The 24,957-nt window shown below is 39.5% G+C and overlaps 2 protein-coding genes across 5 annotated transcripts; one reads left to right on the top strand and one right to left on the bottom strand.

The window, feature by feature from the left end:
- Nucleotides 1-5,193: 5,193 nt before the first annotated feature.
- LOC143852784 (germin-like protein 5-1) lies at nt 5,194-6,960 on the top strand. The gene is made up of 2 exons (XM_077362385.1): nt 5,194-5,411; nt 6,267-6,960. Exons 1-2 carry the CDS (start codon nt 5,306-5,308, stop codon nt 6,803-6,805), a joined length of 645 nt encoding a protein of 214 aa, XP_077218500.1. The 5' UTR covers nt 5,194-5,305; the 3' UTR covers nt 6,806-6,960.
- Nucleotides 6,961-10,822: 3,862 nt separating this feature from the next.
- Nucleotides 10,823-20,777, bottom strand: NDHS (NAD(P)H-quinone oxidoreductase subunit S). Of its 4 annotated transcripts, none has more exons than XR_013236904.1 (3): nt 16,213-16,384; nt 11,605-11,722; nt 10,823-11,162 (listed from the first exon to the last, which is right to left on the bottom strand). XR_013236904.1 is itself a non-coding variant. In XM_077362585.1 (3 exons), the coding sequence occupies exons 1-2, from the start codon at nt 20,705-20,707 to the stop codon at nt 11,651-11,653; spliced, it is 735 nt and encodes a 244-aa protein (XP_077218700.1). In that variant the 5' UTR covers nt 20,708-20,776; the 3' UTR covers nt 10,823-11,119; nt 11,605-11,650. The 4 variants fall into 4 exon arrangements, 3 of the variants coding, with proteins under 3 accessions (XP_077218700.1, XP_077218699.1, XP_077218698.1); XM_077362585.1 differs by lacking the exon at nt 16,213-16,384 and adding an exon at nt 20,045-20,776 and having other exon boundaries at nt 10,823-11,119; XM_077362584.1 differs by lacking the exon at nt 16,213-16,384 and adding an exon at nt 20,045-20,776.
- Nucleotides 20,778-24,957: the final 4,180 nt, after the last annotated feature.

A 24,957-nucleotide genomic window follows, 5' to 3' on the forward strand; every position in this document is an offset into this window, starting at 1 on the left:
AAGTGGAGGGAGTGGACCGACCGACCTTCTCAACCTCTCTTGTTATTAATCGTTTTGGACAACTTCTCTAACCCATATGACCAAAAGCTACGGTAAGAATTGGGCTGCACAAGTGAAGAATCTGATCTTCATCCTTAAAACCCTCAAATCCTCCCTCACTATAGTCCAAAGGGCTCGTTATCTTTCGAGAATGGTAGATTCTGTTCCTCCTGTCCTAATTGGGCCCGCTCACGGATCTCATGTATCAATTGGGACCTCTCTCTCTCTCTCTCTCTGGCTTTTTGTGCAAGATGAAGCCATCCGGACTCTTAAAAATATCGTATTATCGAAAGGCAAGTTGTTAGATTTAAAGTCTTCACACGTTTCTATCAGAGGAGACAAGGAAACAATAGAAGTTGGAGTGGGTAAGGTTTGTCTACTATAGAGAGGACCCATATGTACTAAGAGGGAGTTTTTAGCTTTTTATAGGGTGTCACCTATGAAAAATGTATTACCAAATTTTGGGAAACTCATTTTCCAAGGAAAAACATAGCATATAACCAAAGAGCAGGGATACAAATTGCACCCAAGCAACAATTTAGGTGTACATCCAAATGCACCCTACTTTGCGTGGGTTGCGAAAAAAACTTAAACTAAAGTCAATCGGGTCATCGGGTTCACTTCTTCCATGTCAGGAGGTCAGTAAATGGAGGTGCAGATCGTCTAGCTCGCGAAGGAGTGTCTCTTGAGGTCTCCATCTCGGTAAATGGAGGTGCAGATCGTCTAGCTCGCGAAGGAGTGTCTCTTGAGGTCTCCATCTCGGTAAATGGAGGTGCAGATCGTCTAGCTCGCGAAGGAGTGTCTCATGTGTCTCCTGAGGTCTCCATTCGGTCATGTTTCTCCTTTATTAATATAGCCAAACAACCATTTCAGGAAAAAAAAAAAAAAAACTTACTTATAATCGAAAAAAAATTCTCAAAGGAATTAACTTATATGCAAGATTGATTTATTTTTCTCAAAAATGAGAAGAATTTTTTTTTCCTGAAAAGAAAATCAACGGGAAATAACTTAAGCAACCATTGGAAAGTTAGTTATTTATCCAAATGAATGGTTTGGATCTTAGAACATGGTGGGCCCCACTATATATTTATGAACTACAAGCATCCGCTGACATCATATAAATTCTCATAAAACTCGATAGGTTTCACTATTAATTAGTTGTCAATATCAATTATCTCCCACCCACCACTACCCATATCTATTGCTATGTAGGGATTTGCTAGGCAATTTTGCGGAAAGCCATTTCACAGATAGAAGCCCCACCTCAGATGAATTAAATGTGAAAATCTGCTAAAAAGTCAACCTGTGTGGCTATTCTCAAGTGCAAAAGCCAGCCGCAAAATTGGTGTTGCGAAATTGCCTAGCAAATCCCTATTATGTGATAGGGAATTGCTAGCGTCCATCGCAAAAGGCATTTTGCGGATGGTCTCTCATATGTCAGACCACTCACCTCGTGAATGGAGACAAAAGCTGTTGTCTTCATTCGCAACAGACCAGCTGGGAAATGCCTTTTGCGATGGACCTATGTGATTTGCTAGTAGCTCCTCCGTGCAACCATAATAAAATTGAAAATTCTAAACTCTCTCTCCCTCTCTTTGAAAAAAAAAATTATTAGACATGCTAGCGTCACAACCTAATTGGAGAAATGCTCTAATGTAGTTCAATGACTAGTGCAAACAGTGGGACAATTTCTGAGACTCTTCAATCATACTAACACATTAAGGGGCCGTTTGGATACGCGGATCTTACAATCTTGGATTTCATCAAAATCATGAATGCGAGACAAGATAAAAAGGAGACCACCCGGCGTTTTCTGATATCTCTCCCTTCTTTTCGACAGCAACAGAGCAAGCGACCGTCCCATGTTTTCAGGTTTTAGAAATCTCAAGATGGGGGATAGATTTCTAAAACCTGGAATTCGCACTTAAAATCCAAGAAACGTTGTCTACAACAGCTTGATCATGAACCCTCTTCTACACTGTTTTCAAACTAAAACTTGGATTCTAAAATCCGTGTATCCAAACTGCCCCTAAATTGCATCAAAATGGATGATTGTCGCTAGATAACATTTTCCAAATTTAGTTTAGGATTTGATTTCTCATAATAAAATGAAAATATTATATAGAAACGTGTCCGAAGATGAAACCCAACGACAAACAAGGAAGTTGTTGACCCAATCTAAGGACTCCATTAACATATTGCCTTATCTGCATGGCCATGGTGTATAACTGCTGTATAACCCATTATCAAATGACCAAGTGACAATGAAGAAATGGGAAAAAATAATTACTTGATTAAATTAGATGAGATGTAGGAGGGAGATCCGTATGAGTAAGGATGGAGGGGTGGCAATGGCCTCTATATCTATCTCTTTCTTCTTCATTTTATTTATGTTCTCTTTCTTCTCTATATTTCATATTATTATTGTTTCTGTGGCCGACAGTTTGGTTTATGGACGTCCATCTATTGATATGTAGTAGATTGATATCAGCACTCCTCGAATATCAATATACATATAGCAGTTGGTATAATTCTTATTTCAGCTGTATAAAACGACAAAAAAATGTATAAATATTTGGTGCAGAGCACGTGTAAGTCTCATTTTTACTTCTACAACTAGGTCTCTTCTACAACTAGGTCTCGATCGTACTCTCATGTGGTTCCTTAAGGAGACCCTCCTCACACTCTAAAAAGACCCAAATGGTTAAAACTTTATTAAAAAGAAGCAGCCATGGGTAAAAAGAAGCAGCCATGGGTCTGGAGATGAAAAGGAAAAAGAACTGTAGAACAACAAAAGAGACACTTCTCAAGGAGGAAGAAAATAAAATAAAAATTCTAAGTCCGCTTTAGTCACTCCTGCTCGAGAAGGCGATCCACATCTCCATTTGCCGACCTTCTAACACGATGAAATCGAACCAAATGACCCTCAATCCAATCCAAGATCTCACAAAAAAACTCTGAAAATCTCTAAAGAACGAGGAATACACCTTCCAACCATCTGATGACATTTAGGGATCACCCTCCACTATAAGATTGTCTATACCTCTTTCCGACATGAACCTGATTCCCTGGAGAATAGCCCTCACTTCCGCTTCATTAGGGAATCACCCTTCATTAGAGGCCTCAATAATACTTTCATCCTCTCATCTTTACTCTTCACCTCGAACAAACTCATCAAAGAAGACTACTCTCATCTCAGTTTCATCATTCTACAATAAAACATGAATCAAAGAAGAATGATCAGAGAAGCAGGTACAGTAAGCCCCACAACCAGGCATAGTCAGATCCGAGATAAGACACCACGCACCGTGAGGAAGCCTTAGAACACATATGCCCGACGAACGCATATGAAGAACAGACCGATAAGCAAGCCGGAGCTGCTTCAAAGCCAACGTGATGCTCCTTGGTCAGATGACCAAGATATTGGCGAATACCACATATGATCGAGAAAAGAGTACCTATAATCACATGAAAACCATGAAAGCCAGTTGCTGAGGAAAAGGTAGAACCATAAATACTATCCGAAATAGTGGAGGGTGCTTGGTAATATTCCATTCCTTGAAAGCCAGTGGATACTAGAGCCAGTGAAACGGTAGCTACTAAAGCGTAAACTGCTCGTTTTTCCTTCCCCGCGAGTATAGCATGATGAGCCCAAGTTACGGCAGCTCCGGATTGATGGGATAAACAGTGACATCATCACTAGCTATGGTCCTCTCATGGGCAAGACATTTACGCCCTTCTTTTTCAACTTCAGCTATAATAGCTTCAACCCTAGTCACTTCCATATTCAAGAGCACAGCTAACTTATCAATGGAATTGTCCACAATAACTTCACCAATCTGGGGATTCACATCATGACCTTGCTTTGAATCCTTCGCGATGGAAATGCCCTCTTCCATGGACCTGCAAGCAACGGCTGGCTGAAAAGCCGTTGCGCGCAAGAGACTCGCCCCTATCACGCCCCTATTATACAGTTCCTTTCCTAAAGACGAAGGAAGAGGGTGGTCGTAGATCAGCACCTCCCCAACAAATATGCCTTACTTGTGGGCTGTCTCACCACGCCATACAAGGTAAACGGTCTTGATCTCACATAGTATGCCCCCTATGACCTTTTGGGACTCCTGATTATGACTTTGTGTAGTGGTTCTCTTTAGATTTGGTTCTCCATTTGCTATTTCTCCTTTGGATTGTTGGATAATTTCTTTCATCTTTAAACCTGCCTTTTTGGCTTGCAATTTTGCAGCCGTATATGTTCTGCTAACTATGCTCACAACCCTCTCTTTTGAAATCAAATTTCCGATATATTTTTGTCATGATAATGATATCCTTATTTTTCAATTTAAAGACGTATCCATAATTTGGTAAACGTAGAAGCATTGATGTGGCTGCTTGGGACAGTCACAAAACAAGTCTCCATCTCATTAACAAAGAAGAAGAAAATAGAGGAAAGAAAGAGGTGGGAGAGTTGGGCCTACGTGAAGTAGGTTTGGAAGATAATATGAAGTTTTCGGTCTTGCCTTTGCAGACATGCTATTGGCCAACTCCCATCTTGCTTCACAATTTGTAGAGTACATCAAGTGAACATTAATGTAGATCATTTTCCAATCTCTCCTAACCGTCCAATTGCGAGGGAATGATCGAACAACTATGAATCATCAATCAAGTGCGATTTTCTAATCATGTCATCTTCATAGTGGGTCCCACAAAATGAAAGGTCCAGATGACACTAATGCCATGTGGGTGGACCCGGATCAAGCTTCTCATCCTCTTCTCGTATCAACCCTTGTTTAATATCAAGATATTTTGTATGGTATAAGCCCGTAAATTCTACTATTTTTTCAAAAAGTATTGTACGGCCCACACCATATAGGATGATCCAAACCGTCCATTTAATGAGGCAACAATGTACAAAATCATTTTCATAGGATGATCCTAACCCTCCGATCTATAGAGGTTTCCATGATAAGCAGCTCCATTATATATCGGAGGGTTAGGATCATCCTTTGGAAATAATTTTTTGGGCACATCCTATTTACGTTGTGGTCCATCAAAAAGCTAGCGGTCAATGTTCATTTATTGCTTTTAGTTTTGGTTTCTACTTGTCTTCAGTTTTACATAAAGCCACCCTTACTGCCCTACAAGTTACAACTTCCAAAATCCAAACCAAACCCCCTTTCCCTTATAAATACACCATCCCTCTTTTCTCTGTATTCAAATTCCTCTCCTCTGTTCTACATCTCTCTCTTCCTCTCTTCTCTACCAAACCATGGCAGCCTTGATTACTTTCTATTTTCTCCTTGCTCTTGTCTCGTTCACTAATGCTGCAGATCCTGACATGCTCCAAGATCTTTGTGTTGCCAACACTGCTGCAGGTCACCTCTCTTATTTCCTCTCTCTCTGCTCTACTCATTTGCAAGCATGAAATGAAAAGGGTATTGGACTATTGGAGAAATTTAAGTGAAGAATCCTTCAGCTGTTAAATTTCTGCAAAACCAAACACGATTTATGAGCTCATTTCCACCTATAGTCATTTCCATATGAGAAATTCCTCTTTTTAGTTACCTCTGCCTCTTCTCATACTACCTATTTTCATAAACCGAATGAAATGGGTATTTTGAAGAGTCAAACTATTTTCCAAGGAAACCCAAAAAGGAAATTGCTTATGCTTCTCTTCAAACAAAAAACCCTTTTCTGAAGATATCTTGACACTCCTTGTCTCTGATATGTTGTATGCTCAAACGTAACCTTTTTCTCTTATTTGCCCAATTAATATTCACAACGAAAGTTATTTGCCCATCAATTGCTTTTTACTGATCAAAGGCTAACTTGTAAATCGATCTTATATTTTCAACTGCTTTGCAAACCCAACATGAATTGGGACTCATATGGAACTTTCTCTCTTATTTGCCCATGCGCATTCGTTACATCTTACTTATCGACGGCTTACTTGCAAATCGATTGTACATTTTCAATTGCTCAATTACTGCAAACCCAACATGAATTAAGAGTTCATATTTGAATTACAGAGATTAAAATCAACGGGTTCGAATGAAAAACCCTTGTATGCCCATTTATTACTTCTTAGATCCCAACAAAGGTTATTTGTCCATTCATTGCTTCTTACTTATCAAAGGCTAACTCGTCAATAGATCATACATTTTCAACATTTTCAATTGCTCAATTACTGCAAACCCAACACGAATTTAACTTATATGATCAAATTACAGGAATTAAAATCAACGGATTCCCCTGCAAAGACAAAGTAAATGAAACAGATTTCTTCTTCGCTGGAATAGCCAAGCCAGGAGCCACCAACACCACCTTTGGTTCATTAGTAACCACGGCAAACGTCGAGAAAATCCCTGGCCTGAACACGCTCGGCGTGTCCATGGCCCGCATTGACTATGCTCCCGGCGGGCTAAACCCTCCCCACACGCACCCACGTGCCACCGAAATGGTGTTCGTCCTCGAAGGCCAATTGGACGTAGGATTCATCACAACCGCGAATGTTCTAATCTCGAAAACGATCATGACGGGCGAGATCTTCGTATTTCCAAGAGGACTAATCCACTTCCAAAAGAACAATGGCAATGTGGCCGCGGCCGTGATCTCGGCATTCAACAGCCAATTGCCGGGGACTCAGCAGATCGGAGCCGCCCTCTTTGCGGCGACTCCGCCGGTGCCGGATAATGTGTTGACTAAGGCTTTCCAAGTGGGGACTAAAGAAGTGGAGAAGATCAAGAGTAGGTTTGCTCCTAAGAAGTAAGAGAGGTTGTCTTTCTTTTGCCGGAATGTCTGATTCCGGCAAGGGTGATTTGTCTTATGGATTTGTTGATTATAATTTGTTGGACAAGATTTGTAGACTTTTGGTGCATTGGGAAATAATTTAATTGTGTTAGAGACGCTACCATTATTGCTTAATCCATGTCCTAATCTACTTTTTTTTTATATTTACATTCTACTTGATTTGATAGGTTTACACCCCTCTCCTTGTTTTCATGCATGTGAAGAAAAGGGGCACCAAAATTGGTGATTATTTGAAATAAATGATTTTACGGTAGACTTTAATCAACTTTGGAAAGCAGTAGTTAAGATAGTTATAAAACCATTATAATCATTATGTTCATATAAGATTATTTCCAGGGGTGCAAGTTTGGCCCTGTCAGCCCTCACCCGCCCTGAGCCCAAACAGGGTCAGGGCTGGATTTTCCAACCCTGAGGGCGGGTCAGGATTCATTTTTTTAGACCCTGACTCAGGTCGATTCGGGTTATGGGTTAATGCCTCGGGTACCCTGACCCGGCTTGATCCTAAGTTTTCTATTATAGAATTGAACCATCTGTGCATGTTTCTTTTGCTAATGTTTTCTATTATCTTGGATTGATGATTCTTTAGATTATTATTAATAATTGTCTCTGTTGCCCGTCATGTTGTTGAATTCATATTGTCTTATTTTGTTCCCTTTCTCTGTTTATTGATCATTTTGTTCTATATGATAAGTGGTTGCTTTATTTTTGGCACTCTTAACAGGTATTTGCACTAGGGTCAATTAGGGCCGGCCTGGCCCTGCCCAATCAGGGCGGGCCAGGGCCAGCACTAAGTCCTGTAGGGCGAGCAATGGGTTGAGGTTTTTCGGCCCTGACTTAGTGTCAGGGCAGGTCAGGGCCGAGATAATGGGATCCAGGGTTGGGCTAGGGTTTTGAAAAACCCGACCCTGTTGCAGCCCTAATTATATCCATATAAAATTCTATGCAAACTATTATTACGGCTAAAGAAATTGGCCCTAAAGCTTCCAAAAAAAGAGAAAGAGTGGCTCTATCAAAAAAATGTGGTGTACAGGGCACGTGCAAGCCATACTGGTGTAAATAGAAGGTCCCATATTTTAATGGCTTTAAAGGGCACGTGCAACGCATACTATTTATAGATCCAAGAACAATTGCTTTTCATTTTACCTAATAGCCAGCGTGACGCCAAAAAGCTGATATCCCTAGTGTAAGTTTTTAATAAAATTTAAGAAGCCCATTATCCAAACAAGGGAGTAAAAATTTAGTTAATAATGTATTACATGTGGCTCATTGTATAAACTATTCACTATTATCATGCTAACTATGCCCGATCGAGGTTGTTTGGCATGAGAATCTCTATCCTCCTTTACCAATCCTTGGAGTGGCCGATGCTGTTGATCGAGTAAGGGGTTGTATAAACAACTAACCACTATTACTGTGAAATTGATAATCCCCTCCCTCTCGTCTCTGCCATCCGTGTGTTACGGGCCTTTTGTTTTAGCAGCGGAATAATCCGTACAGGCACCCGTATTAATTACAAATAACATAAATCGTGGGTATTTTTCCATGATTTTTTTTTTCTACCATTTAAATGAAAATGAAAATAAAATTATTATTCATTTTTAAATTATGACATTACTTAAGCTCCACATGGATGATTTCTAGAGAGAGATTTTCTTTAATTACAGCCTATCTTTGCTTGGAAAGTGCGTTAGTTGAAAAAGCAAATGATCCAAAACATGTACCAGATAGATGCCTCTTGTCTCTTGTTTGCTTTATTTTGCAGCAAGCATGGAGAGAATGTTAAACAGCACTCTAAGCAGGTTTAACAATATGATAATCCCAACTAAAGTAGTATTAAGAAAATGACAAACCTTCATTTCATTTTCCCGAGGAAAATATGACACGCTACTTTTACTTCGGGCACCCCCACATTGCCCGGAAAAGCATTCTAATGCAGCTTTTATCACGATACTTTTGCTGGAGAGGTCACATGACACAGATGAGATGGTCTAGCCTGTAATTTAAAGGATAAAATAAAAAGTGGATTAAGCTGTTCCTGAATTGGTTATCCTGGATAGTGTCGTCTTTAATGCACCCATGGGATTGACTATCATGCTTGTATAGTATATCCGATATTCCATTGTATAGTATATTCTCTAACTTTTCATGAATGACATGAAATAAGCAACAATATTTCCACCTTCCTTGCTTGCTTGGTTTTCCAAACAGTAGGAACTGGAAGAGGATAAAGATGTCCTTTGAGGAGATATTCAGATTTAACTCAATTATTTTTAAACCCGTAAGGAGATCTGCCATAGTGAGGTAGATTCTCTAGCTAGATCAGGTGTTAGTAGGGCGGCTTTAGAGTGGTTTGATTTCCTCCCTCCTTGAGTTTATTGTATTTCTTGTTTCTTCTGCCTTGTAATCTTGGAGGACCTCCTCGGTTATCTATTCATCAATATACTTTATTACCATTTCACCATTTCAAAAAATGATAAAGATGTTCTTTGGATTGCAACTAAGAAATAACTTGAAGTGAAAATCATGTGGCGCAGTTGAGCGAACAATATAACTTAAATTATATTTTAGGTTAAACCGAGTCTAAATTTTTCGAAAGATTTCAGTTGAGCGCACACCATGTTGCAAAAGCTTGGTTAACAACTTCGATTTGACCATTAGTTTGTGCATGATAGGGTCAGCTGCACTTCAAATCAGTCCCTAACTTTCACCATAAGCTTCTTCAAACAAATTATGATGACGAGCAACTTTTTTGAAGAATAAATCAGCAACTTGACTTGCATCAAGAGTGGTTCTGAAAGGTATGAAGTGGTCCATCTAGGAGGACCTGTTAACATCAATAAAAATACTATCACAATTTCACGGTATCCATACACAGTAAGGTCAAGAACAAGCTTCATACAAATATGAGTCCATGGGTAAGAAGAGATATGCAATGGTCTATAAAGACCGACATTTTAGGTGCTCCCTTTTGATGTTTGACATGCCTGACACTTTTGCACAAACTTGTGCCTAATCTCTCTCAAAATTTGGAAAGAAGAAAACCTCTCCCTAACTCTAGTTTGCAATGCTTTTCTCGAGTGAAGTGAGGACCCTTTGGAGAGAGGGACCGAAATTGAACAACCAAACCGAGAGGGCGAAGGAAGTCGGAAACAAACCTCTCCCTGCTAGAGTGCTTCCGTCCGGAGCAGTGAAGTGAGGCGAGCGGAGAGAGGGCGAGGGACCGAACGCAACGACATTAGCGGTTCCGGAGTATAAAGCAAAATTTTATTTCGCCATTGCAACAGTCTTCTCCTTTCCAAAGTGCCCCCATTATGCATTTCATACACAATTTTTAGCAACAAGCACTTATTTAAGTATACAAGTTCCCTTAAAAAATATTCATCAACTAGCAAATATTTGGGTTTATAACCTTATTCAACTTCAATCATAATTTTGCCATAAAAATCATCTTCGGCAAGCACATCTTTTAACAATTCAAATCCAAGAACATCAACTCTCATAATGATCAACAAAGTATCTGATGCTTTCTTGAGTTTTGGAATTGTGTTTATTGGTGAATGTGAACTGCGGCAAATTACTCTTCCACTCAATGTGCCTAAGGCTCAATTTATGTTTCCTATTCAAGTTTTTTACTGCCCCATGACAAGAGTAGAGAAAAACTCCTTATGAATCAAGCAGAGAAATACCCAATAGCTCGCAAAGTTTTGCATTTCTGCAAAAGTCCCTAGCAAATCCCTTGGATGCAGAGGACCCTCGTAAATGTAATTGGATAAGAAGTCAACACGGAGGAGACAAGAAAAGAATTGTCTAGGCAAATATCTGGGAGAGAGTAAGTTTTTATGTTGTTTGAATGCCCATAAATGACCCATAGAATGCAGAAAAAGTACAAAAAAATGTGACATTTGGTTGCATGTAAATGACAAATGTAATGCTGGAAAAGTAGAAAATGTGTCGGTTGGATGCACGGCTCGTAGAATGTTGGAAAGTAGTTTACTAATGATAAATTAGCATAATCCACATAACTTGCTGTGAGAGTATTTTTTTACCAAAAGCTTTAATCATTCTAATTGCATCTTAATGAACATAATAGCAACTGATACCAACAAAATAAACCACATAAAACAACAGCAACAAGTACATCCACATCCGGCAAGTCCTAAATTTCTCCATTTTTTGTGCTCCTTAATCAGACGTTGAGAATCTTCGTCGGTGTCTGTCCCTCTTAATTCATCTGAAAAGCAATCTTCGTCGGTGTTTGTCCCTCTTAATTCATCTGCAAAGTACTCATCAACCCAAATAAATGATGCAAAGTGATCCTGCATAAACAAAAACTTTATTGTTTTCTATTTTTCTCATAAAAGTAATTATTCATGAGTAAAGTGTTCTTGCACAGCTGAGCAGCTGCTTCAAAAACTCATGTGGCCCCACATTTTTGGGGTGATCCAAAGCATTCATTTGGAAGGCCCTTCCATGGATAGGGTGTGTACCAAAAATGAGGCCTTTAGGATCATCCTAACCCTGCCATTTGTGGAGGGAAAAAATGGTCAGAAACAGTGTCTATCCATTTTCCCCTCCACCTTTGATTGGGTTAGGATGATCCTATAGGGCTGATTTTTGGTACACACCCTATCCATGGAAGGGTCTAGATCACCCAAAAAATGTGGGGCCACATGAGTTTTTGAAGCAGCTGCTAAGATAAGCAATCTGAGCAGCTCCGCAGGAACACTATTTTCATTATTAATAGCTGATAATTATTACCAGATCAAAGGGACACCGGTAAAACCATCTGCCCTTATTTTTTCCCTTATGTGGCATTCCCACTGTCATATAACCCTTTCCACAATGACATTTTGGACCAGTACCTCCCATGTTGTGCCTATAAATTAATTAACATAAGTATGTCAGAAGATAAAAATAACAACCATTATATAAAGCCAACAAAAAGGAAATAACATGTGTTTAACAATACTAGTAGCAATACATTCATTCAATCCCACCCACCCTCATTGGAACATTGCATATATACTAGTAAAAAGAACCGTGTGACGCACGGGACGACGAAGAAATTTTGACTTTCTGATAAATTTTAGTCACCACACCTAAGCCGGGGTTTCTATCTTTTGTTTTGGGCGATTAAGATAGTAAAAATGGGCTAATATTATGGTAATGTAGAACAATATCTTGGATGGATTTATTGGTCTGTTAAGCGGGTTAAATATGATTCAGCAAACATTTTGTGGAGACCATTTGAAGGTAGAACTTCTCTTCTGAGCAACTCTGGAGATTATGGCCTCTGCACAAAAGGGAAAATTGAATTGAAATTTTATACTGTGAATGCGCACATAGATCGGTGTGCGCATTCACAGTATAAAATTTCCTTATACCTAACACTGATTAAAAAACAAAGGGTTTAATTACACAGTAATGTAAGATTGGGAAGTAGACCTTTTTTTTTTTTGAATGGTAAACTTGGGAAGTAGATTGAAAGAATGGAGCCTTACAATTGTTTTCCAAGGCAACCCAGTTGAATTTTTGCAAACACTAGTGACGCTCTTCGATAGAATTCCATTCTTCTTAAGGTACCACTTTCAAGTTCCAACCCTGCAATTCCTAGCGATTTCCAAATATGTGCTGCATATATAATATATTGCAAGACTTGAAATATCCAACCATTTAAATGCCATCAGCTACCAGTTTTAATATGATACCCTGATACTTCAAAAGTGGCAACTTGGGCATGAAATCCTTTAAGACTCCCATTTTCTCGTTGGGGTTTGCGGCATTTTCTGTTTTGGCGCTACTGAATCCGCCACTACTATTTTGCCCTCGTTGGTCCTAAACTTTTCTGATTTCGACTGAGGTCCGTTGGGTGGCCCGAGTTTTGATAGAAGTGACAACAAGTGTTTTTTTTTTTTTAAACCCGGAAAGATAACCACCCCGGGGCGGATCGACAAATTTATATATAAAAAGTCGGGACCATACAAGAGGAGGGGAAACCTCCTAGCCATCAATACAGGAAGCCGTAGCCCTAGAAAGAGAGTAAGGAGGAGGGGAAGCCTCTAACTCGACAAAATAGAAGGCAAAAGCCATAGGAAAAAGACAACAATCAGTGCTTATAAAGGAGAGTGCCCTTAGTTGATCTTGCTTCTGATGTTGGGAAGGCCAAGTGCATCACATCTTGCTGCCCCTCTTGCCAGGCGAGGCATGGAGGCCCAGGAGAGGGATAGAACAAATTGGATCTTGATGAGCAGCCGAAGTTTGCAAGGGCATTTGCAACTGAGTTTCCCTCTCTGAATTGGTGATTGCAAGTGGGAGACAAAATGCAAAGGAGTGGTTGAATCTCTTTCCAGAGATATTGGATTGCCCAAGGGATTTGCCCTTTCCCGTCGATGAGATCGATTAGAACTTTGCTATCTGATTTCACGATCATCTTGCTCATATTAAAGGCCTTGCAACAGCGGAGCTCGTCCAAGAGCGCACGAGTTTCCGCAACCATGTTAGTGCCTTTCTCGTAGTAAAGAGAGAAAGCTAAGATAACCATTGATTTTTCATTTCGAATAACTCCTCCTCCACCTGCTTCTCCAGGGTTCCCCTTCGAAGCTCCATCCATCTTGAGCTTAAGAGTTCCTTTAGGGGGTCTCTTCCATAGAATCCAGCAATCCTTTTGAATCCTTGGACGGCAAGGAGAAATGCCAAGCTGGGACAGAGAAAGAACCTCTAACAAGATCCACCATTCAGCGAGAGGATCTCACAGCGTCCAGCGAGGGAGGAACTGAATCAGGCCATGTTCGAGCAGGGACCCCAGGACAGGGGAGGGGGGGGATTTGACTTAGCTACGGGCTCAAGTTATGGCGCTAGCGCCAGGCATTCTTTTGAAGCTGGAAGGGGATGCATTTATTCATTCATCGGTTACGTTAACGTCCTAAACTTTTGCCCTCGTTGGTCCTAAACTTTTCTGATTTCGACAAAGGTCTGTTGGGTGGCCCAAGTTCTGATGGAACTGACAATAAGTATTCAAGATCCACCATTCAGCGCGAGGATCTTGCAGCGTCCAGCGAGGTAGGAGCTGAATCAGGCCATGTTTGAGTGGGGACCACCCCCCGGGCGGGGAGAGAGAGAGAGAGAGAGGGGGGGTGGTGGGGTGGTGTTGGATTTGACTCAGCTACAGGCTCAAGGGCGTTTATGGCGCTAGCGCCGGGCATTTTTTTGAAGCTGGAAGGGGATGCATTCATTCATTCATACGTTACGTCTTCTTCCATGATCCGTTTCATGTCAACTCTAATTAGGTATCAAAAGTACTAGGGAACGTCGTTTCCTGGGAACCTTGCAACCGTGTGTATCATAGCTTCTGATACTAAAACTAATACATAATAGAGCAGACTTGCAATTTTAATACTCAAACTTGTGTCGTGAAAGATCCAACTTTTACAAAGTAAAGGTAAGAAAAAAAAATCAATGTGTATGTGAAACAGCTATCATTTCTTGGAAAGGAATAAATCAGATTGTAATGAATATCAAAGCTGGTAGTAGTCCATCCAAACCCCGTCTTACCTACCAAGAATAAAAAATGAAAAGGTTTTATTATAGCACTAAAGATGTCCACTAATATTGCATGAAAGAAAGACCCGAGTATTAATCACCCCTCAATGGTCTGCTCCAACTGAGGGCTGGCTAAAGTTAAACTTTGATCGTATCTAATTTGGGAATCCTGGTCCTGCGGGTTTTGGTGGGATACTTCAAGACTCCTACAGGAGAAACATCATGTCGTATTCTGGATCGGCGGGGACATGAGATGCAAATGAGGCTGAGACGAGGGGACTGCTCTTTGGGTTAAAATGGTATGCTAACAACAATTTTGGGCCACTGATTGTCGAGAGTGATGCAGTATTGCTGCAGGGGGTCGTCAATCCAGTATTGTAAGGCTGGCTTCAAGATTAGTTGCGAACTGAGTGGTCAGGATGCAATCACAAGAGCTTTGGGACCAAAGGATTGCAGAAAAAAAAAAAAAACTCTCCAAAATGAAGTTCAGCTTTGTCCCCAAAAGATTCCTTTGCTATCAGCTCATTCTAGCTCTAGAAGTATAGACAATCTTCCCTTTCAACTGTAGTTACCAAAAGATGGACAAGTGAGCTAAGGGTAGTCCATGTCACTAAACATGTGGAATAACGGAGGTATGGGTCATGGGTGGTCAACAGACTCAACACTCAACATTAAAAAATAGGACTGAAATTAACCACATTAAATGGCAATTGACCGCAGAACTGCATGTAATTTCACCATAGCAAATTGAAGGAAATGAAACAAAGTGACAAATCCTGTACTTTACCGGTAAAAGAATTTGATGATTTCTACTGAAAACTAAATCTGGTTTGAAGTCTGGATGGAAATCCTCAGCACCTTGTCAACTGGATGTGAAGAACTTAACCGAACAAGAAAAAAAGCTCAGCAAAAAACCCAATGGGGGTCCAAAAAGAGCAGAATTCTGCTGTGTTAATTCACTATGCATTGGTTTCCTCTATGGGCATTTATCAGCAACTCAAAAACTTCATTGATTTTCGTTTTCTCAGCAGAAAACAATTGGATATAAGGATTGTAGCAAAAAACAATCTGTTGTTCTTCACATATGAATATGATACATTAACCTGTATTAACATGTGTAGACAGTTTAATGAGCCATCTAAATAAACTGAAATACTTTCCTATGTTTCAATCCAAGAATGGCTTAAACCCTGTGTTAGCATGCTCCTTAAATTAGAATCTTTGCTGTTACACTACTAACAGTGATATTTTCTACTATCTGAGTCTGTCAGGAATCTGTTAATTGCAGGAGTTTTATTTTAACACAATGTATTGAGTGCAGTTGGTTCATTCATTGCCTTAATGTGATTCTTCTTATCATTAATCACAATTACTTCATTTTACTCTAATTCCAAAGCCTTTCTCAAGAGAACAAAGCCAATTTAATATCGCATTTGCAAAGTCTACATCACATGAACCTTGATATTATGCTAAAATTTTCATGCTCAATGAGGAGGGCAGCAACTAATACATCTAAGAAAACCATGATAACATACTTAATATGACCCATGTGTACTCCAAACATGAACTAAAATAATTGTGATTTTCTTTATTTCTGTGAAGAACTTGTTCAAAATAAGAAACCCACAACATTACCAAAATGGCTGGAAATTACAAAGAAAATACCAAGTTTTGACCATGAATCACCACATATTAAACCGATTGTATAGACAGTGGGTGTTTGGAAGCTTTGGGTAGCAACAAACGAAGTAAAGAGGATCTAGTGAAGTAAAGAGGATTTGTAGAGAGGGATTTTGGGTAGAAAAAAAAAAGAGAGATTTCAATCACCTCCGCTGAGATTTGCCCTCGAATATCGCACAGATTGGTCGCCACTATCTATTTTGTACCCCACAAGAGGCTGAAACCTGGGCTTTTGAATTTGGGTCGAATGTGTGATTACACAACCAAACACGGGATGATGATGAGCTGGGTCCCCAGATCTAAATAAAACCCCCTAGATAGATTGCCTGGGTAGTTGGCAACCAAACACGGATACAACTCCCCAGCAGTCCTTTCGGAGAGTAGCGGAAAAAGTAGCGTGTCATTAGGAATACCGAGAGTCAGGATAGATGAGAGAGAGAGAAGATGAGACCATTCTTCTACCAAATTTTTACCATTCAAGTAAAATTTGGTTTGAATTTGAGCGAAGAAGATATTAATGTCACATGGGTAAAAATCAATAATGATGTCTAAACCATGTTGGGAAGTTAAGTAGAATTTCAATATGATATTGGCAATTAAAAAAGGAATCGTACGTAGTCGTCGATATTTGAAATTCCAAGGAATGACGAATTTTGTGCAACCGACCAAATAGGGCCTATGGGCACCCAAACACGGCCCGAAAAATCATTTTTATGCAGCTTTTATCACAACCCTAGAGCTAGAGAAGACACATGACAGAGATTAGATGGCCTAATTAAAGGATAAAATAACACGAGGATTAAGGTTGTGAAACAATCAGTTACTCCAAAAGCTTAAGCTGCTGGAGAAGGCGTTAATTTAAACTTTTATACTTTAACACTCCCCCTCACATGTGGCCCCTTTTTCTTGGGTTGGCCTACAAGTGGCACATGTGACCCCACTTTTGAGTCGACTATTGCATGTTGACTTTTTATATCAAGAAGGTTTGAACTCAGGACCTTTGCTCTGATACCATGTGAAACAACAAGTTAATCCAAAAGCTTAAGTGGTTGGAGAAGGCGTTATTTAATCTTTTATACTTTAACAAAGCTGTTCGTAGAATTAGGTATCTTGGATAATGTATCTTGAATGGATTGACTATCTCTCCTTTATTGTATATCCTATCCATTGGGTCTACGTGGAGAAAATAAATCTTGGCTTGCATCTCCTTGGAGAATAGCCCGGTGAACAAAGACAGGCCTCTGTCAAGGCAGTTCCTAGTAGCTCTCCCAATTACTGTTCCTATCATCCATGAAAAAGTTTGAGACAAGATGAGAGAAATGATAAATGCGCCCCTTTGCTTTATATGGGACAGCCAGCCGCAGCAGTGTACATAGCAATCAGGCCCGTTGAATCCTTCCCACGTTTAGTACATCAGCCCCTCTGCCGTAAGATACACTGGAGCTGGCTGACCCAAGTAAAAAAAAAGGTGCATATCCACCTTCTTGCTTGGTTTTTCAAGCCTAGGAACTTGAATATGATAAAGAGGTCCTTTACATTGCAACTAACTTGAATAGTGAAAATCATGTGGCATAATTAGGCCAACAATTGAAGTTCATTTATATTTTAGTTAAAACCAAGTTCAAATTTTCAAAAGATTTCAATTGAGCGTGCAACATATTGTGAAGGCTTCGTTTAACAACTTCAGTTCGACCATCGGTTTTGATAAGGGTTTCAAATCAGTCCCTAAGTAGCCAACTTCACTATAAGCTTCTTCAAAAGTAGCCAATAAAATTTTACTCTCCATTTGAATAATTTTTTTTTTGGGGGGAAAACCATAATAACGAACAACTTTCTTGAAGAATAAATCAGCCACGCGACTTGTTTCAAGCGTGATTTTTGCAAGATATGAAGTGAACTATCTTGAAGAACCTGCCAACAACAACAAAAACAGTATCCAAACATCGTGGTATCCATATAATGCAAAGAATAAAATTCATATAAATATCAGTTCATGAGTAGAAAGGGATAGGCAATGAAGTATAAAGATCAACATTTGACACATTCCCTTTTGATGTTTGACAAGCCTTACCCACAGCTTGACCCTCTGTTTCTCAATCGTTCCCGCAGATGGGACCTAGTTAGTCCTCTCAATCCGGGCTGAGGCGTTAGCTACCCAAAATGCCTTCCAGTTAGGCACCTGCCAAAACTTTAGAGCGAGTCAAAATGGATTCTTTGGAAGTAAGCCATATATAACCACCCTTCCTCAAACCAAAATCCAAGCTCCACCTCAAGCATTTACGCAGTAAGTGGCCACCTCCGCCACTGTTCAGATTCCCTCTACTCTGCTTCAGCAACCAAATCCCACCCTTAATCAAGCAGGGCCCACAAATGGCTCCAATCCAGTCGATCCTTTCTAGTGGCAACAACCGCATCAGCATAAATCTCAGTTTGAAGAGATGAAAGCCACCAAGCAGCCTTCGACAAATTTCATTATGTTTACCCGTCGGCCAAATTGCCAAACAAAAAAGGTACACTTTGCACAGCTTCTAAAAACACAGTGGCTGGGATGTTGTATGGCACAATTGTTGTCTTTCTGCAATTGCTTCCCATAGTTCGCTGGCGACGATACGCACATGGGCGTACTCTACTTATCACGCACGCGAATAGGAAGGAAAGATACTCGATAATTGCATTTTATCCTCTCTTCATATGATATGATTCCTTTATTAGAGATTTCATATCCAAGGAAGATCACTTTAGATGCCATAGATATATACTTCTTGAGGTTGACAAATAGCTTCTCTACCAGTAACTTATTCAAAAGGTCCTCTAAATGTTGTACAAGAGGGGTTTGCATCCAGATTACAAATCAAAATGTCATTGAAATAAACCGTGTTTAAATATCCCATAAAAGGTCACAACACTTGGTTTATTACTCTCAAGAAGTTTCTAAGTGCATTAGGCAAATCAAAAGGTATAATTAACCATTCAAACAAACCTTCCCTTATCTTGATGGCAGTCTTCCAGTCTTCAGCACCCTGGATTCGAATTGTATATCGCCGCTCTTTAAGTTTTTTAGAACGGTTTAGGACTAATAACTTGATCAAACAGTTTAGCCACTCTTAGCCATGGGGAAATGAGAAAAATTTCCACCATCTCTAAGATTAGGGTTACAAGCTTTTCTCTCCATGACCACTCTTACAACCTGAAACTTTAATTGTGTCACATAACCCTAAAACCAAGGCCCAGAATACAAATATTGAAATTAGGGTAAAGTAATTACATGGTACTACTAATCTTAGTGATCATTCATCAACAGGACAAACAAACTTATGAAACAGAAAATAATTTGGTTGCAACAAGATAAAATCATAGAACTCAAAAACCAATTCAACTCGTACAAACAAATAAAGGAAGACAAATGTAACCGATAGACTAGAACTGCACTAAAAATTAATTTGAAGATCTAATTGCTGTTTGACAACCAACCATTTCCATGTATGAAGAGAAATTATTTTAACTTCGAATTGTGGAATTCATCAAGTATAATCAATGTACAAACAAGTAATTAATTCAAAATAATCAATCCAAATCACCATTCGGGTTCCAAAAAATAAGAATTCATGCGATCTCAGACCGAAATTTCCCTAGCCATGTTTACCATTTATTTACTTTTTTTATATAGGTGACCATTTCTTTACTTGTTTTCTGCTTAAAAAACAATAGAAAACAGTTCCCCTTTCCTTCATCCAAAAGCATCAAAAGGAAAAACTTACAGTTCAATTAACATGAATTGGAGAAAGAAGAAACTCGTTTTACTCTATAAAAAAAGATGAAAAGCAAAGCAATCAGTATATAAAAATTTACATAAGGATCAATGAAACACATCAGCAACATTAGGTACCAAAAAAAAAAAAAAACCAACAAAACAAACAATAATAAGAAATAAAGATCAATTCTCAAATTGAGACTCTAGTACAGCGGATTTAGGATTCACCATGGGTGGGCCCTTGTCCCTCCGTTCCAACTCAGTGAGTTCAAACGTGATTAGCTTATCCCAATTCCCACCCTCAAAAAGAACCCCAGCCCTCCCATCAGTGATTCTCTGAATAATTCCACAATACATATGATACGCGTTTCGTGGATTCTTCACAATAACAATCATACCAGGCATCAGAAGTGGCAATTTAGGCGGTTTTGGCTTCGAATTCAAAAACCCAATTCCCATTTTTGTATCTGAATCTTCAAAACTTGTCGTTTTTGGAGATGGGTTTTGCTCTACAAATTTTTGTAATCCTTTTTCACCACCTGGGAAGCCCCCAGTTAGGCCTAAAAGCTCCTTTTCAAAGGCATCTTCATCAATGTTTAAAGAGGAAGAGAGAGTTGATGTCTCTTGATTTGAAGGAGATTTTGGAGGGGTTTGAATGGGTTTTTCGAGCTCTTGTTGGACTCCTTTTTCTCCATTACAGAGTCCTCTGCCACCTAGAAGTTCAAAGAGATTGAATTTTGCAGATGGGGTTAGAGAGTGGGTTGAGAGTTTTTGAAGATTTTTGAGGAGTGAAGGGGATTTGGAAAGATGGGTTGGTGTAGGGTTACCAAGGAAGGTAGATTTGTGAAGAGGAGAGGATCGGAGAGTTGGGAGAATGAAGGAGGAAGCCATTGATTTGCAGAGAGAGAGAGAGAGAGAGAGAGAGATAGAGGGAGTGAGTTTCTGGCTACAAAGTCGTGCACATAATCTATTTATGACACGTGGCACGTTTCGCAGCCAATTGAGAGAGAGAGAGAGAGTTTCTGGCCAGAAACTCTTGTAGAGCACCACAGTGCACATAATCTATTTATGACACGTGGCACGTTTTTGCAGCCAATTGTGCAACGTTTAGTTTAGCACGCGAAGTTTTTTTTTTTTTCTTTCTGGGAAAATTACATTTACACCCCCTCTAGTTTCTGACCCATCCACTTCTACCCCTATAGTTTAAAACGTGACAAATACACCCCTCTAGTTTCAATTTGTATAATGTAGACCCCTCAGTTGACGGTTCGTCCACAGATTGAAGGGTTAGGATGATCTAGTGGAGCTGATTTTTTGGGCACACCCTATCTATGTCAGGACCCATCAAATGAACGCTTTGGATCATCCAAATAATGTGGGCCCATACCCGAATCCAAACACTACCAAAAAATCATCCAAATAATGTGGCCCCACATTGTTTGGATGATCCAAAGCGTTCATTTGATGGGCCCTGACATAGATAGGATTATACAAATTGAAACTACAGGGGTGTATTTGTCACGTTTTAAACTATAGGGGTGGAAGTGGATGTGTCAGAAACTAGAGGGGGTGTAAATGTAATTTTCTCTTTTTTTTTTAATGATTAAGTTGGGCTTGGCAAAACCCTCACCAGGTATATTAAAAGAAAAGGAGAAATACAGAGAACGGGCCACCAAGGAAGAAAGGGATAAATACAGAGAATGGGCCACCAAGGACCTAACTTAGCATGCTGCTACAAGCCACAAAGGGCTAATGAAAAACAACAATATACAAGCTACAGGAGATCACCAATCCTAAACAGAGAAATACATAAAAGAGAATTGAGCAGACAGCAAATTCACTGAGGCTTTCGAAAGTAAATCATCCCTCTCTTGTCACTTTCCAGTAATCTCAGCAGATCAGTGGGAAATTTTGAAATTGGAATGTTTTTACCTTTGCATATGCAATCTCTTTTGGATAAGTAATCTGCTACCATATTTCCTTCTCTCCAAATCTGTGTGATTCTCTCATCTGTCTTTCAAATCCTTCTAAGTATTCCGGATCAATGGCAATTTCCTCCAAGGAGGAGGGAAAACTGAATTGATTCAGTTGACAGCAAAAGTATCCACAGCTTTGAAATGCCCAGATTTTTTGCCGCCCGAACTCCAAAGCACATTGCCTGGATTTCTAGCTCGAAGATTTCCACACTATCACATGAAGTTGTTGATTCGTCACCGTTGGATTGGTTTGTATTGGAACCCTTTCCTTCTCTTTTAGAATATCCTTTCCCATCTTCCAAAATGTCTTCTTGAAAGCATGGATCAGTTCCCAACGTGATTAATTTTGCCTCTTGATCTATTCCGAGGGAAGGATCAATCCTCCTTTGTTCACAAAGACACTTAAAATGTTATGGATCAGCTCCCAACGTGATTGATTTCGCCTCTTTGATCTATTCCGAGAGAAGGATCAATCATCCTTTGTGCACAAAGACACTTAGTAAATACACTTACCATTTCATCTAAAACTTTTACTCAAGCCACAAGCCAATCTAGATGGCTCGTATCTCTAACTTTCATATCCATACCAAGAAATAGAGATGAAATTCCCATAAAATATATAAACTAATTTTATATAAATTTTATATATCCATACCAAGATCTAGATGGCTCATATCTCTAAGTTTCATATCCATACCAAAAACTAGAGATGAAATTCCATAAAATATAGGGAAATGTTATCAACACTACTTTATTTTGATGAAGGCACTCCTCACTTTATTCAAAGTGCAGTATGGCCCACACCATAGGATGATCCAAACTAGGCCTGGCAAAAATTGACCAGGACCTTCAGGTCGACCCGGCCCGCCCGTAAATTCCGGGTCCGGGTCAACATTTTGTGACCCGTTTCTATGTTGACCCGGGGGTCAACCCGGCCCGGTGCCCATTAAAACTTTAAAAGTAAGTCAAAAATCAAAATGTTGGGTTTTTTTTTTCGGAAAGTTAACGAAATTTCTGACTCGTCTTCAACCTCCACATGCAAAAAATAAAAGAAGACACGATCTAGGGTTTTTGTGGTTCGTCTTCAACCTCCCCAAGCTTCTTCGCCAGACCAAATACTATAGTTTCAGGTATATTTCTTTCTCTACTCGAGTGAAGCTTCTTATACATATTAAGTAAAGATAGATGGAATGAAAAAACGGAACATATGAGTTTCAACGGGGGAAAAGATAGAGCAATTTCTCTCAAAACTCGTTAGCCAAAGGCCAGTTTTTCTTTGTGTTATCCCGATCCTAGTTTCTAAGCGTGTAAATCCATGTAAACCCCTTTGGCAGCTCTAATTTGCAGTGCTTCTTTTGTAAAATTTTCATGAAAAAAATCATTGGAGAAAGAAATAAAAATTAATTAAATGAAGAATCGGTATTTGGTTATTTCTTTGAAAACCCACCAATAATAACTCTGTTTTCAGCTATTCCTATTCATATCAATGAAAAATCATGTCAAGAAAATCATTTTCATTCATGTTCCTAAACATCCAACTATCTTCCTGCTATCTCTTTCTCTCTTCATTCGTTTTCCTAAACCCACCAAAAATTTCACGGAGTTCCGGGAAAGCCCCTGTTCGAAAAAATATATATGAAAAAGGTGTAATTCACGGGTCGACCCGTACGGGCCGGGTCAATCCCAGCCCACCCGTTTGCCAGGTCTAATCCAAACCGTCCCTTAGATGGGCCACAGTCTAAATAGGTTGTGCCCCGAAAATCATTTCCATTGGTTGATCTAACCCTCCGATCTACAGAGGGTTGGGATCAACCCTCTAACATTCAGATCGGAGGGTTAGGATCAACCTATGGAAATTATTTTTGGGACACAACCTATTTAGGCTGTGGCCCATCTAATGGACGGTTTGGATCATCCTATGGTGTGGGCCATACTTTCAAAATACACCTCCTAGGAATAAAAAGCTACAATGAAAATGCTACTCCAAAGTGTATTTATAAAATTTTTAAATAATACTGTTTTGTAAAAATACTTTTTAAAAATGAAAAGATTTTTGAAATTGGGTATTTTTCAAAGTCACGCAACAATATGTGAGAAGAATAAAAGTTTAGTCCCAAAAAATGAGAAATGTAGCTAGAAGTTAATAAGTAAGCCCTCTACAGTGTTTAAAAATGCGGATGCAAGTCAAAATACAGCCAAGAAAAATCATTGTAGACTCGGCATGGATGCGCCGAAGAACACAATTGGCTTGACTGAGTATTCGGTTGTTATGGTCATAATTGGGAGAGTCATAGCAGTTTTTATTAACTAAGTAGGGAAAACGTAGAACTAGGCCAAGGGAAAAGGGGGTCGACTCGGAGGAGTCCACGACGATGCATGGAGTTTTAAAACTATGCCTCTACTCATGACATATACTTAAAGCACATGCCTTTTTCGTGGTTGGCTATAGGGTGCTAGAAGAGTATAGTGATGTTTTTTTGGTGCAGCAGCTCCACATTGATCAGGTGCAATTCAAAATGTAAAGATTAAATGTCCATCATTTCCAGTAAAATACGACCACCAAACTTCCAACATTTCCAAAAATGGACTCTCAATGCCATATCCCAATTAGTTGGGATCAAATCTATCAGTCAAAATTCAACTTGGAATCATGAATCTTTACCTCATGAATAAAGCCTTTGTTATGAAACTTGGTTGTAAAATCCTCACCTGCCCTCAGTCTCTTTGAACTCAAAAGGGTAATGGAAAAATACCACAATTCTTCAAACTTCTTTGATGTCTCTCAAAAGAAATTTGATTCATTTGTGCGGAAATTCACAGTGACAACAAGACCATTGGCATTCTCTAGTTCCTCTAGCTAGCAGCCTCTATCAACTCCCGTTGCAGCCTTAATATCCCCAACCATAAACCCTTGGGATGCTGCTGCCCTTCTTCAACTTCTAAACACATCCCTTTTACTCTTTGGGGAGCAGATGAAAGGTAAGTTAGTGGTGGAAGGTGATTCATCTAATTTTATTTCTCAGGCTCAAGGAAAGAGTGTAGGTCCTTGTTGTTTAAGTATAAAAAGATTAAATAACGCCATCTCCAACCACTAAAGCTTTTAAAGTGATGGTTGTTTCACATGGCTGGTTTCAAAACCCCTTGATTTTAAAAATCCACATGGAA

The sequence above is a fragment of the Tasmannia lanceolata genome, unplaced genomic scaffold (assembly GCF_043159265.1).
Source record: "Tasmannia lanceolata isolate RefF3 unplaced genomic scaffold, GAP_Taslan_0.1 ptg000019l, whole genome shotgun sequence".
In the NCBI taxonomy this organism is placed as follows: Eukaryota; Viridiplantae; Streptophyta; class Magnoliopsida; order Canellales; family Winteraceae; genus Tasmannia; species Tasmannia lanceolata.